This window comes from Nakaseomyces bracarensis, assembly GCF_045282275.1.
Source record: "Nakaseomyces bracarensis strain CBM3 chromosome Unknown Scaff12_0, whole genome shotgun sequence".
Lineage (NCBI taxonomy): Eukaryota > Fungi > Ascomycota > Saccharomycetes > Saccharomycetales > Saccharomycetaceae > Nakaseomyces > Nakaseomyces bracarensis.
Genome location: NW_027263958.1, coordinates 538541 through 552857, shown reverse-complemented (window position 1 = coordinate 552857; position 14317 = coordinate 538541). Strand labels below are relative to the sequence as shown.

The 14317-nt window shown below is 35.5% G+C and overlaps 8 protein-coding genes across 8 annotated transcripts; 5 read left to right on the top strand and 3 right to left on the bottom strand.

Moving 5' to 3' along the window:
• Positions 1 to 920: 920 nt before the first annotated feature.
• RNJ42_03672 (uncharacterized protein) lies at positions 921 to 1175 on the top strand (the record flags this gene model as incomplete). The annotated part of the gene is made up of 1 exon (XM_071053836.1): positions 921 to 1175. The coding sequence occupies one exon, from the start codon at positions 921 to 923 to the stop codon at positions 1173 to 1175; it is 255 nt and encodes an 84-aa protein (XP_070910248.1).
• A 662-nt stretch (positions 1176 to 1837) lies between these two features.
• CUE5 (ubiquitin-binding protein CUE5) lies at positions 1838 to 3133 on the top strand (the record flags this gene model as incomplete). Its single annotated transcript, XM_071053835.1, has 1 exon — positions 1838 to 3133. One exon carries the CDS (start codon positions 1838 to 1840, stop codon positions 3131 to 3133), a length of 1296 nt encoding a protein of 431 aa, XP_070910247.1.
• Positions 3134 to 4220: 1087 nt separating this feature from the next.
• Positions 4221 to 4436, bottom strand: RNJ42_03670 (uncharacterized protein; the record flags this gene model as incomplete). The annotated part of the gene is made up of 1 exon (XM_071053834.1): positions 4221 to 4436. One exon carries the CDS (start codon positions 4434 to 4436, stop codon positions 4221 to 4223), a length of 216 nt encoding a protein of 71 aa, XP_070910246.1.
• Positions 4437 to 4861: 425 nt separating this feature from the next.
• Positions 4862 to 6301, top strand: WHI2 (Whi2p; the record flags this gene model as incomplete). Its single annotated transcript, XM_071053833.1, has 1 exon — positions 4862 to 6301. One exon carries the CDS (start codon positions 4862 to 4864, stop codon positions 6299 to 6301), a length of 1440 nt encoding a protein of 479 aa, XP_070910245.1.
• Positions 6302 to 7143: 842 nt separating this feature from the next.
• On the top strand, positions 7144 to 7524 carry IRC23 (Irc23p; the record flags this gene model as incomplete). Its single annotated transcript, XM_071053832.1, has 1 exon — positions 7144 to 7524. One exon carries the CDS (start codon positions 7144 to 7146, stop codon positions 7522 to 7524), a length of 381 nt encoding a protein of 126 aa, XP_070910244.1.
• Positions 7525 to 8240: 716 nt separating this feature from the next.
• Positions 8241 to 8426, top strand: TOM6 (Tom6p; the record flags this gene model as incomplete). Its single annotated transcript, XM_071053831.1, has 1 exon — positions 8241 to 8426. One exon carries the CDS (start codon positions 8241 to 8243, stop codon positions 8424 to 8426), a length of 186 nt encoding a protein of 61 aa, XP_070910243.1.
• Positions 8427 to 8770: 344 nt separating this feature from the next.
• On the bottom strand, positions 8771 to 10276 carry DBP5 (ATP-dependent RNA helicase DBP5; the record flags this gene model as incomplete). Its single annotated transcript, XM_071053830.1, has 1 exon — positions 8771 to 10276. One exon carries the CDS (start codon positions 10274 to 10276, stop codon positions 8771 to 8773), a length of 1506 nt encoding a protein of 501 aa, XP_070910242.1.
• Positions 10277 to 11183: 907 nt separating this feature from the next.
• On the bottom strand, positions 11184 to 12500 carry STD1 (Std1p; the record flags this gene model as incomplete). The annotated part of the gene is made up of 1 exon (XM_071053829.1): positions 11184 to 12500. One exon carries the CDS (start codon positions 12498 to 12500, stop codon positions 11184 to 11186), a length of 1317 nt encoding a protein of 438 aa, XP_070910241.1.
• Positions 12501 to 14317: the final 1817 nt, after the last annotated feature.

The following is a 14317-nucleotide window of genomic DNA, read 5'->3' as shown; positions in this document are numbered from 1 at the left end:
CAGATGAGCACGGAGAGATCATCACCGACAGCCATGTTGTGCAATCTAGATTCATGATTGATGCCAATGCAGTTTATCTGCCATCTGAAATAACTTCTAGCAGTACCTATCAAACCTCTACCATCCCATCGAGTGTTATAGGTTCCTCGACCACTGGTAATCAGACCAGCGACTACACCACCGTTGTGACACACTCCGACGGCAGTGTTGAGACTGACTCTGTGCACTATGTCAGCACTACTAACAGCGAGGGTAAGCCAACTGTTGTTCCAGTGACCTCCAAGATCACAGGTGCAGGCGAACAGACCAGCGACTACACCACCGTTGTGACACACTCCGACGGCAGTGTTGAGACTGACTCTGTGCACTATGTCAGCACTACTAACAGCGAGGGTAAGCCAACTGTTGTTCCAGTGACCTCCAAGATCACAGGTGCAGGCGAACAGACCAGCGACTACACCACCGTTGTGACACACTCCGACGGCAGTGTTGAGACCGACTCTGTGCACTATGTCAGCACTACTAACAGCGAGGGTAAGCCAACTGTTGTTCCAGTGACCTCCAAGATCACAAGTGCAGGCGAACAGACCAGCGACTACACCACCGTTGTGACACACTCCGACGGCAGTGTTGAGACCGACTCTGTGCACTATGTCAGCACTACTGACAGCGAGGGTAAGCCAACTGTTATTCCGGTGACCTCCAAGATCACAAGTGCAGGCGAACAGACCAGCGACTACACTACAGTTGTGACCAAGCCAGACGGCAGCGTCGAGACCGACTCTGTGCACTATGTCAGCACTACTGACAGCGAGGGTAAGCCAACTGTTATTCCAGTGACCTCTAGTATACATAATAGTTTGAGTTCTAGATCTGTATCTACTATTATTCCAAAGGTGTCTAGTGAAAATGAGGCCGAAATGACGTCATTATCAAACTCAAATACAGAAGGAAGGGGTGAAGAGGCAACTACTTCAAGAGATATAACAATGTTGTCAGGTACTTCATCTAGCAATGGGGGCAAGACATCTTCTATGAGCACTTCAAATCCAGCATCAGCTCAAAGCCATATTTCATCTCAAAGTAATATTATATCGCAAGATTATACCGGTACTGCCACGAAGAACAAATTTAATTGGATTGCTTTGTTTATCATAGCTCTCTTCTTGATTTGATCGATTTAACTAAATAATTGAAAAACATGGATAAAAATGAAGAAAAAAGATCCTAATGATGAAAAATAAGATGTTCTATTGAATATTATTGATCTTCTCTTTGTTTCCAAGAACATTATCTAAAAAAAAAAAAAGAAAATTAAATAGTTTGTAATGTAATATAATAATATAATAGTATAATAATAAAATAATTAAAATAATAATAAACTGATAAAAACAAATGATAAAAGTAGAATCATCTCGTCATTAGCCAATTTTATTTAATAAGCAAGTTGACGTGCTATAGGAAGCTTGACTGGCAGCTCGCATTTATTAGAAAATTATTGTTCATGCATTTATTTTACCATAAGTTTGATATGTTCTTCTGAACCTCCATAAGATAATTGTAAGGTAGTTATATTGATTTAATCTAAGTTTGGTCTATGATTATAACAATATAATAATTATAATATTCAACGAACCATCAGATATATCTACCGTGTAGAGTTATTTAGGTTAGGTGGTGACTAAGTGCGACCAAAGGCAGAAGGAGGGGTGAGCGATACTGATCGACATTTAAATAACATGACCCATTTTTTAGTAACGAGTCAATTGGTATTAGTATTAGAATATATTCAAAGAGAGGTTCAATATCGAGACTGAATTGACACTAAAAAGAAGACATGGGTAAGAAAAGTAACAAAAAGTCGGAGGGCTTAGCTGAAGCTACTGAACCGGTTAAAGAGGAGGCTACCCACACGAAAGATATCAAAGAAGCCGAGAAGGATAATGTTAAAGCTGATAAGGAAGAGATTGAGAGTTTAAAGAAGGAAGAAGGGGTTTCTGAGGGTACAGTGCAAGATGATGAGCACGCGGTTTCCGAAAACGTGAAGGATTCTGCCGAAGGTAAGGATTTGCCAGCAGCAGAAGCTGGTTCAAAGCTATCTGAGAATTCTTTGCCTGCACCCGAGGCCTTAAAAGAGGATCAGAATCCATTACTTAAGGAACTGCAGGACGCATTTCCCAATATGGAAGAGAAATATATCAAGGCAGTGATAATAGCATCACAAGGCGCCTTAGATCCTGCTTTCAATGCTCTTTTATTCCTATCTGACCCGGAGTCCGGGAAGGACATCGAATTACCAAGTCAACCACTCAAGGAGACACCGTCTCTTCCACCAAGAAGGAAACAAACACAATTAGAGCATGACGAGATGTTAGCTCGCCAATTGGATGAGCAATATAACAGAAGACGCAAATCTCGTCCACATAACAACAGCAGGGGTCATGAAAGAAGACAATATGGAACTGATCACTTTGATGGTGAAGAGGATGATTCGTGGTCGCAATTTGTTGAGAAGGATCTTCCTGAGATCACTGCTAGGGCGAAGGGTTCCCTACAGGAGACTGCAACAAAAGTTGGTTCCTGGTTCAATGGTGTGAAAAAGAATTTTATTGGTGAGAATGATTTAGACAATGATGGGGCCTATTATAGAGATGATGCTCATGGTAGAGATTTAGATGAACAATACGGTACCTATGTTCAACAACAGGAGGTTCAGCAAAGAAGAGGAGTACATGAACCTGGATACCGTAGAGGAGATGAACACAGATTAAACGCTAGACATAGATTTAACTCTTTCGGAGCAAGTGTTAATGACGAAGATGATGAACGTGGTATTAGTATGCATGATGACGATGATGACTTTAACGACGATGATGACGACGAAGTTCCTCCACAATTGCCTACTAGAAGTAAAGAAAACGAAGAAGTGAAACCACAGGAGAGTAAGAAAGAGAAACTAGTGGCTCAAAACAACGCTCTCATCGACACTCCAGACAAAGAGAAGGAAAAAACCAAGAGGAAGTGGCAACCATTACCACCAGAACCTTTGGAAGCTACACCAACTAAGGTCAATGCAAAGAAAACAACCAATGAAAGTGAGGACGAATTTCTAATCAATAGTGATGAAGACTAGATATACAATATATAGCTAATTTTGCAATCCCATCTATACATTACAAGATAAATATAAAAAAAAAGGAAAAGGAAAAAAAGAATCAGTAATAATATAATGACTTCACTAATCCATTAATCTCAAGGAAAAATGAACATGTCTATTGTTAGGCAAGCTCCCCCTTCCAAGAGTTTTAAATGGAGATCAGATAATGTAGATAAAGATAAAGATAACATCATTTTTCTTTTTTTTTTGTTTCCTTTCTTTCTATTGTTATTGGAGATAAAAAACAACATATACCATATGACAAACAATCTGAACCTTCAAAATATAATGTCATGCGATAAAAGGTGCTTCTGTTGATCCCTAATGTCTTAAGCAATTATTTGTTTAATATTAATAAAACTGAGATGGGTCCTTTTTTAAATAGTGCAAAGTTGCGATGAGCAAAAAAAAATTTTCAACTCAAATGGATATCATTGTATACGCAATTAGGTATAAGTTCAATGAATTATTGTATTATATTATATTATACTAAATTATATTATATTATATTATATTATTGTATGGTATTATATTATATTATATTATATTATATTATATTATATTATTGTATTGTATTATATTATATTATATTATATTATATTATATTATATTATATTATATTATGTTGTATTATCATGTTGTATTATTATATTATATTATATTATATTATAATACATTGTACTATTGTATTTATTATATTAGATTATTAAATTATTGTATTGTAGTATAATATTATATTGCTATATTGTATTGTTGTATTGTTGTAATGTTGTAATGTTACTATTATATTATTATTTTATAGCGCGATGCTTATTATTATAATAGTATCAAACACAGAAATACGCATTTATTTTATATATTCCCACTAGAATGTAGTATAATTTGATGTTTAGTTGGGATCAATTGAATTATTCAGTAAGAAGAGTGTATTTCTGTGGTAATATTGTCATCATCATAGTTAGAAGGAGCTTGGTATAAAGTTAATTCGGCAATGAGATCCCGTCTATTTTTACAACTGTTGTGGATAAATTAAGACTTCTTAGATCTTTAAGAAAATACCAATTCATATTTGACTCACTGCTCCACTATGTTTAATATGATAAAAGGTATTATAGTTTGTCAAATAAAGTGTTAAAATAGAATATAATAATACAATAATACAATAATACAATAATACAATAATACAATAATACAATAATACAATAATACAATAATACAAAATACAATAATACAATAAATATAATATAATATAATATAATATAATATAATAATACAACATGATATAATAACAATAAAACAATGCAGTATAACCCGGGTAACGAGAAAATTTTTTCTTTTGTCCGTTGAAAAAAAAAAATTAAATTTCTCTTTGAAAGAATTTAGAAAGGGAAAAAGGAGAAGGGAGGTATGAATTGGGATATGATTTGACTGTTGATGGGAATTGTATTCTAAAGCATAAAGTAATAAGAACAATACAAATCTATTTAGAAAACCTTCTCAAAAGATCCACAACAAAACTTGTTTGGGTTGTTATTGTAGAAGATAAGGAATACTTAATTTTAAGAGAAGAAATACAACAAGGGGAGTGGAATTATCCTATTATAGAGCTAAAGAGATACCAGTTTACTCAAAGGTGTTAGAAGCAGCTAGGTAGAAGAAGGAGAAGAAGTTTAAAGTAGAAGAAGTTCAAAGAAGAAGTAGAAGATGGAGAATATTATTACTCAGGTGAGTCCGGAGTCTGCGGTTCTGAATGTCGATCATGGGTATGAGGAGTACTATGATGACGGAGGCGATGAGTATGGTAATTCTCTGATACATCTGAATATCCAGGAAAGTCATTATTTTATCACGAGAGACCAGTTGATGTCGTTGCCAGAGTCTCTTTTGTTGTGTCTTTTCCCGTCGGGGGTTTTTCTGGACCGTGCTGGCCAAGTGATCACTAACTTGACACCCGAAGACGAAGTGTATATTATGAATTTCCCTCCAGAGTGTTTCGAGTATATTATGGAGGTGTACACGCAGGCGTATGATGATCTAGTGAAGTACCCTGTAGAGCAGTTTTTTGGTGATAAGCAGTCCGGTGGGTTCATGAATTCCACGCGAGAGTTCTTTGGTTTTTCTGATCGCAGCGCCCATTCACAAGAACAAGATCTCCTGCATTTAAAGCCTGCGATCATTGTGCTGAGGGAGGATTTAGACTACTACTGCGTGCCCATGCAGGAGTTCAAGTTTGTATCGCAGGATGAGCAGATCAACGATGATCTACTACAGCACTACATGACACAGGTTAAATTAGCTGCAGGCAGTCATTTGACCTCCAACCAGTATATATTTGATGGTCTGTTCTCTTCTAACAGGTTGAAGTCCACAAAGGAGCACTCTGGGAAGAACAAGGATGAGAAATTGTTGGGTCCCGCTGAACAACATTTGATGGATATGCTGTGCTCCTCTGGGTTTTCTAAAGCCTCAACGTGGGGAAATAGAACGCAAGAAGCTGGCAAAACTGTCATCAGCTCATTATCACTTTGTAGACTAGCTAATGAGAGTACAAAGGAATTTAGAGAGACATACTTAGAAGCTAGGAAAAAGTGGGAAACAGAGATAGCAGCTACAATGTCTAACAACTCCTCTGCAAATAATTCCTCTATCTCACTAGCTGGGCACAATGTTAATAATAAATCTAGTGTTAGGCACACTCAATTACCAGGAAGTAATAGAAATTCACCCACCCCATTATCAAGACAGGACTCCGAGAGTACAATAGGTACTTCAACACCTAGAGATAAGAAGAAATCTAGATTCTCTACATTTGCTGGCAATGTTCGCAGCAAGTCAAACTCGTCGAAAAATAACTTGGCTAAGAGTGAACCAAAACTGTATGACCTCGTACCGCGCCCAGATATCAACGCAAAGTTACTGCTCTTCTGGAGGAAGCCTGCGCGTAAGTGTTGGTGGGGCGAAGAGAAAATAGAACTAGAGATAGAGATTTATGGAAGATGGATCAATGAAGAAAAAGGCATTATAGAACTACAGGTACCTGAATCAGGTGATCCCCTCCAAGGCTTGAACAAGGTTAAGGTCCCTGTAAAATTACATATCAGAAGAGTGTGGACATTAGAGTTAAGTGTTGTAGGTGCACAATGAATAGAAGCTGTATGATTGTTAAAAAAAAAAATTATTATAATGATATAAATCGATAAAAATGTTCTTCATATGAATTCTTTTCCGCTATGTTACTACCTTTTTTTTTTTTCCCTTCCTGTTTCATTTCACATTGACTACTAATGTATTTAATTAATAATTTTATTTTATTTTTGTTGTTATTGTTCTGTTCTATCTAGTTTTGTTTTTATAGTAGTGATCTTCTTATCTTCCTCAAAATATTCTGAATAATGTTCTAGCACAAGTTTGTATTATTTTGTTAGATGTATTCACACCGGCATATAATGCAGTTTCCCCCTTTACATATTAAAAGAACATCTATATTCTCATACAGAGAGATAGAGCGATGGAGAAGTAACTGAAGGTCAGTTCAATCTTCCTTCGTTGCTATCATATCAAGTCTCTCTTCTCTCTATTCTATTGTATTTCACTATATACCTTCTCTTGCTCTTTGCGATGAGTCGGATATAAAAAAATAATCACCGAGCATGCTCTTTTTTTTAAAGCTTCAGTTCTTTTTTTTTTTCTCTTGTTGCATTTTATATTCTTAGTAAGGAGCCATTAAAGCAACATTGTACTCAAAAAAGGGTATTATTCAATATTATACTTGGTGACAACTTACAAAGTTGTTATATTTGACTTTATTATTGAGGAAAGGATATTTGGGAAATTACTTTATCTAATATTCAGCCAAGAAGAAAAAGAATTAGAATCCAAAAAATAAAAATAAAACATTGGAGAGCACTTCGAACATATATAAAACAGTACCACTGCTCTTAAAACTAAGACTAGTTGTTGGGTAAATAAATATAAACTAAGGAATGATGGGTTTGGAGTCGTTACTGTATGTGTTCTCGGTGCTGGTAACTGTGGTGCAGTACAGTTGCTACGTTGCTGTGACGCTGCTTCTGATCCCATTTTTGGGGATATATGGGTTTGACCTCTTCCTCTACCTCTATCGAATAGTTGACTATACTGTTAAGATGTTGAGTTATAGGAAGAGGCGGAGTGATAATTCGGAAAGGAAGGACGAGGTACGGAATTATCAACGACAGGAGAAATCGAGGACCTCATCGATTTTTGATGCAAACTTAACTGGGTTAGGCAAGCTTTTCATTGTTTATGACCTTGGGGTCTGGATAGCTAGACATGTTATGGGTACGTTTGGAAAAGTTGAAAGCTCAAGCAGGACAAAGAGCACATAAACACTTTCAATCAAATTTTCTTTTTTTTTTACGTTTTTTGTTTCTCATTAATTTTGCTCAATGAGGGTTTTCTGTTTTTAATATACATTGCTTATTACAATTTACTTTTTTTCACGATTTTCATTAACGTTATTATTATCATGCTGGGGCAATGCATAATTATGTTGCCCTTTTCTTATTGTTGCAGGATTAAAAGGGTAAAATGCAATTTTTTTATAGATATATATGCTGACTTTTATTATTATTTCTTCTTTTTTTCTTCTTTTTTGTTCCAATTATCAATAAATTAAATGGTTCTATTACTTTTAAATACACCAAACAGCAGAAGTTTTCATTATTATTAGTAACTTGCTAGCGTATTTTTAATCTTATACCCAACCCACCCTACTATAAACTAATAATGGAGATCAGGCTATACATCATAAAACTAACTAATTATGACTAAACTGGTCATTACTATATCTCTATACAATTCTACCAAAAAGATAGGTTCTTGAGTTAACTAACATTCCCTATATATATATATATTTCTAGATAATTGTATCATGTTTTACGAGGTTGAGAACCCCTCAGTTCCATCAATTTTCGTTTTTGGCCGGGAAGAGAGTGAGAGCTTTGTGATTTCAATGGGCATAGCATATTAAAATGTTGAGTCTAAAGTTATTTTCGAAGCCTAAGCAAATACGACAGACTACAATAAAACAAATAAATACAATATGTCTTCTGCTGCTATGTTCGGTATGCCAGCTGCTGCTCCAGCTGCTCCAGCTGCTCCAAAGTCTAGATTTCAAAAGTTCAAGGAATCACCACTTTACACTATCGCACTAAACAGTGCATTTTTCATCGGTGGTGTTGCATTCATTCAATCCCCACTAATGGACATGCTAGCCCCACAATTGTGAATATATTACATTTAGCTGTGCAATGTAGATAGGTTTAAAAAAGTCTAATAAAATAGAAAAATAAAAAATAATATAAAAATATGAAGATTGGGGAAAGGGCCTATTCCAATAGATATCTAAAATAAAAACTGAAATTTTTTAGATGGTAGAGAACTCACAATCAAATTATTTCTATTAGTTTCTGTATATATTACAAATTATTTCCGACAATTTATAAAGTTGTTTCCAAAATTAATATTTATCTTTATACTTCATTAGTTGTTGTTGTTTTTAAATGACTAAAAGGTTTACCTTCTGGTTAGAGGTTTTTAATGATAATCTATGATAATTGGATGAGGCGTTTATTATTGCTTTAGAACCTTTTTAACAATATCCTCAACTTCGTCCCAGTCATCGGTAGGGACACGAGTTAGCTCGATATCCTTGAAGTAGTCCTTGATTGCGGATAAAACGTTGTAAGATTTCTTATCATGAACAAAAGAGATGGCAACACCGGTTCTACCGAATCTACCGGTTCTACCAATTCTGTGAACATATGTTGCATAATCTGGTTGACCATTTTGTAGAGTTGGGAGATCGTAGTTGACAACCATGGAAACTGAAGGGATATCAATACCACGAGCCAGGACATTAGTTGTGATAAGGACCTTTGATCTACCATCTCTAAAGTCATCGATTAATCTATCTCTTTCTTCACTTCTCAAATCACTATGCAGAATAGAAACTTGGTGACCTTCGTGCTTTAATTTACCATATAAGACATTAGCAGTATCCTTTTTAGCAACGAATATAATAGATGAACCAATAGTTAGCAGACCATAAAGTTCGCATAAAACTTCGTATTTGTGTGCTTCACTGTCACAGTCCATATATAGCTGCTTAATAGCTTTAACGTTCACTTCGTTTCTTTGTAATTCTAGAGTGTTTGCGTTAGGAATAATCTTATGAGCATACGCCTTAACAGCGTCAGCAAAAGTTGCACTAAACAAAACCAATTGGGCAGATTTTGGTAAACACTTCTTGACACGGATACATTGATCACCAAGACCTTGTTTGTCTAACATATTATCAGCTTCATCCAAAACGAAAATCTTGACATCCTTCAATTGTATCAGCTTTCTACGGATCAAATCCAGTAACGTACCGGGAGTACCTACAATAATATTAGCATTGATTTGGGTGTTCTTTTCAAAGGAATCTGGAACAATAAGCTGAGTAGTGATCTTAGTAAATTTACCCATTTCTTGAATAACTTCTAGAGTTTGTCTGGCCAATTCTCTTGAAGGTGCCAAACAGATGGCCTGTGGCACATTACCAAGTGATAAGTCAACCCTAGATAACATTGTCAAAGAAAAAGCAGCCGTTTTACCAGTACCAGATTGGGATTGGGCAATCATGTTCTTTGGCGGGTTAGATAAAAGTAGTGGCAAAGCCCTTTCCTGAATCTTTGAAGGTTTTTGAAATTTCATGGCGTAAACACCCTTCAATAGTTCAGGCTCTAATCCTAATTCATCAAAAGACTTGACACTATATAAAGGAGAATTAGGGTCGGCTTGAAGGTCGGAAAGGTTAACCTTAACTTCATATTCGGATTTTATCAAATTAGTGTCATCATTGGCCCTTTCTTCTTTCTTCTCACCGTCCTTTTTTCCCTCCACAGCCTCTTTCTTTTCCTCTACAGAGTCCTTCTTCTCTTCTGAATCTGGAGTAGCATTGTCCTGCTTAGAAGGTTCTGATGTCAAATTCATTGGTTCTTCACTTTTAGTACTAGTAGACTTTTCTTCATCTTTATCAAGCTTCAGTTCAGCTAGCATAGAGGCCGGGTCTTTCTTATCCTCAATTCCACTCATATTCTTAAGTATTATAGTTTTACTGTGTTCTAATAAGCAACAATTCCAACTATAGCTTCTAGTAAAGTTACTCTGATGATGACCATTCACTTATGAGTATTATAATAATGATCAAATTACATACTGATGAGTTCTTTATATGAAAATTTATAAAATTTCGAGCTTTTTCAGCTACCGATCACGTTCTTTTAGTATAAAGGTACATTTGATGATAATTAAAATATAATGTAATTATGGTAAACTAATATTATAATATACCTATATTATAATATATTTCTACTAATTATATATTGTTATGGACACAAGACTAAAAGAAAGAAGAACAAAAATGCTATTACGGAAAGCAATTACTAATTTATTATTATTATCAAAAGAATAAATAAAATTATACTAAATATAAACAGGAACTTTGATAACAAAAAAAAACGGGAACTAAAATGATGAGAACAATAACATTCTTTTTTTTGATCTATAAAATGGAGTAAGGTGCTTTTTTCTGTATATTTTCCTTCTTATATTTCTAGTAAGTCACCTTACTACTGATTAGTATATTAAAATAATTCCATAATATTTTTTTCGTTTAAAATTCTAATAAATTGGATTAAAGTATTATGATTGCTAATTAATCTTGATTTTTAAATGCCAGTGGTTTATTTTCTTTTTAGTTTTTTTTAGCTGAAAAATAAAAGAAAATTTAGAAAAACAAAACAAATTAGGATGTTTTTGTTAGTAAGTACAACGAAAGAAAAGAGCTCAGTATGGGGCATCCGATACCCATCTCATTTGAAATTTCCTATTATTTCCGAATAGGGAAGTAGGGGGTAGGTAAGTTATGGTAAGTTATATGTTCCGTTTTCTGAGAAACTGTTATAACGAATTGATATAGTCATAAATTTAATATACTCGTCTATTGCATAGAATCTGGTTTCCAGTCCAGACCTAGCCTTTGATAGACTTGTGATTGGCACTGAGTCCATATCTGAGCTTTTTCCTCCTTAGTTAATGAAACTTTACCGTTGATTAAACCATTCGTTGGACCAGCCATCGAAGGATCTTGGGTGTTTTCATTCTTCAAATTCTTTAACTGTAAATTTTTCATTAGAGCCCTTTTGAGAAGACTACCGGAAGACTTAGTGTTGTTGACAGGCACCATGCTTGGAGGTGGCATATCAGGTCTTTTTAAGTTTGCCTGCTGTAGCTTCCATTTCTTGAATTCTGAACATCTCTGCTTGAAATCCGATCTACATTGTGCTTCTACGGCAATATTGAGCAGATAATTTTCAATTATGTTTCTCCACTCAGGTTTTGTTAGCTGCATGATATCCTCATGATAGCCAAGTAATTGCTCGTGTCTTTTTCTTGCTGCTGCAACAGTATACTTTGCACTGGTTAACTTAAACTCAAAATCCAGACTTGCTTCTAGATAAAGGTCGGAGTTTACCAATGTTTGTATTATAGTTTCATCGCAAGCATTTAAGGGCAGTAATATAAGCCTGAACTTAGGCAAGTTTGGATTCGAAGTAATGACCTCAGGTAGTTGGGAGCCCCATTCTGGTCTAAGTTTCTCTACAATCAGCAGAGATCTAATATCATTCAGGTCCCAATCTAATAGCTCTCTCTTTGTGAATTTTGGGCGTCCATTACAGAGTAGATTTGTAGGATCTGTCAAAATCTCAGGAGAGTACATATCGTAGAAGTTTTTTGGTAGAGCGTCTTCTAATGAGAGTTGAGTAACTATCTTGGTTGGTGGTGGGAACATGAAGTCGTGTGTACTACCACTAGTGCCAGCAGTGCTCTGCGAGAAAACAGTTGAAGGCTGTGAGAATATACTTGACTGGTATGACGATGCGTTGTCAGAGAACATACTCTGGCTGTCACTCAAACTGGAATGTGACTTACTCCCAACACGACGATGTAAGTATTTGTTACTAGAGCTATGACTCGCAATAGACGGAGCACCACTCCCTGGTACTGTTGACCCATTCGGAAGTAACCTCTTCCTAATCTCTAGCCTGGCACGGTCAGCGTACTCAGGAGGAGCACTCACGAAATCATTTCTAGGTTTCTGTCCATCGTGATCATCCATATCCACATCCATTTCACTACTATGGGTATCGAGCGAGCAACTCACTGAGTTGTTTTCTGGTATGGCCGTAAGCCGTTTCGACAGCTTAGTCGGAAACACCTGCTTTGTTGTTGTTGCAGGAGGTGGCGAAACAAACATTTATTAGTTCTTTTTTTTTCCTTGAGTTTTTTTTTATATATATTATTAGTTGTGGTTGTTGTGGTTGTTGTTTTTTAATTCAATAATTTGGTAATAAACTGATTATATTATTAAATCTTTCTTATTATCTCTATAGATTTATTTATTGGTTTTCTAGAATTAGCAAGGGGGGGCGTTGGTTCTTTTAAAAGATATAAGAGAGTTGGTCAAATGTATTTAAATAAGGAAAGAAAAAATAAATACAAAAAAAAATTTTTTCCGTAATTTTATTGTTAACTTTTTGGGTTTTTCCAGGTCTTCTATGAAATAGGGACTGGCTGTAAAATAAATTTTTTCTATATTGAAGGCTTTAGAAAGTGTCGGACACGGAAAAATTATTTCTTCCTGGTGCGTGATGATTTTCTGGGAAAGGTCTAATTTTTTATAAATTTTTTTTTTATTAATTTTTTTTGGTAAATATTTATTCCTTCGACCCCTCTTCACAGTAAATACGCGTAGAAACAAGTGGGAAAAATCTAGCCATCTTGTCCCGCACCTACCCGAACGTAGAAGTTCATTTCTACAAAGGTTTTTATGCGGTCGTATCTTCGGTAGAGAATTTACATCTTCTATTTTCATATATTCAATTTTTTAAATTTTTCCGAACCTTGATTGTTCCGTAACTTAATTTGTTCTTCCATTTCAATGCTTTTTTTTTCTACACAATCCCTCTCTCTCTCCCCACCCCCACTCTCCTACATCTCTTACACTCACACTCATACTCACACTCACACTCACACTCACACTCACACTCATACTCACACTAACACACACTCTCTCTCTCCTGTCTTCTTCCTTCCCCCGTGGTTTTTTTTTCGTACTCCCTACGCTATTTCTGTACTATTTTCCCCAATTTTTCCGGGGGACAAAAAAAAAATCCCCCCACCACTGGAAACCTTACTGCGAACGTTGACATAGTTGATTTTCCTCCTTCCCCTTCTCATCCCGCTCCCTAGGTTTCTTTAATAACTTCCGTGCAACTCCCTCTTAATCATGCGGAAAGAAAAGGAAAAATATTACAACAAATGTTCCGGCACTTCAGTTCTCTCTGCCCTGTGCAGCGAAAAAATAGTTTTTCCGAAAAGAAGAGATTTAGCTGTTCATGAGAGGAAGAAAGACAATTGGTCAAAGAATAATGCAGAGAACAACCCGCACATTCTATTTGCTAACATAATAATTACGAATTACTTCTCTGGACCCGGGAAAAGGCAATAAAACAAAAAAACTGTTTTTCCGGGCTTATAACAAGATAACTAAATATACTTAATCCCTTGAAAAGGCACGCAGGAAGAGGCCAAAAACATAAAGCAAAAAGTGGGATAAAGACTAAAATAATCCTACTCAGAACATACACCCCCACTTCTGGGGATAAGCAGATGGCATCCGTTAGTGTTACCAAAAATGTTTCTTACCTTCAGCTTTATCTGTTTAAATACACAATTTGTAATGATTATTCCTATTTTTGACACTTTGTTTTCCTAATTCTGATGTGAGGCAATATTAACTGAATTGCGTTTTTCGATATTTCGGTTCTAACAAAATAATATTTTTAAAAAAATTATATGAGAATAACATGGAAAAAGAAATACTCCGAAGCGGGGAGTCGAACCCCGGTTTCCACGGTGAGAGCGTGATGTGATAGCCGTTACACTACATCGGATAGTAATTACTTGTTGGTGTGATAGATTGGTAAACCGCTAGACTAATTATTAGGTGATAAGCAGATAAAGGGTTCTTTTTATTATTTATATTTCCTTCCCTAAACATAAATATTTCTT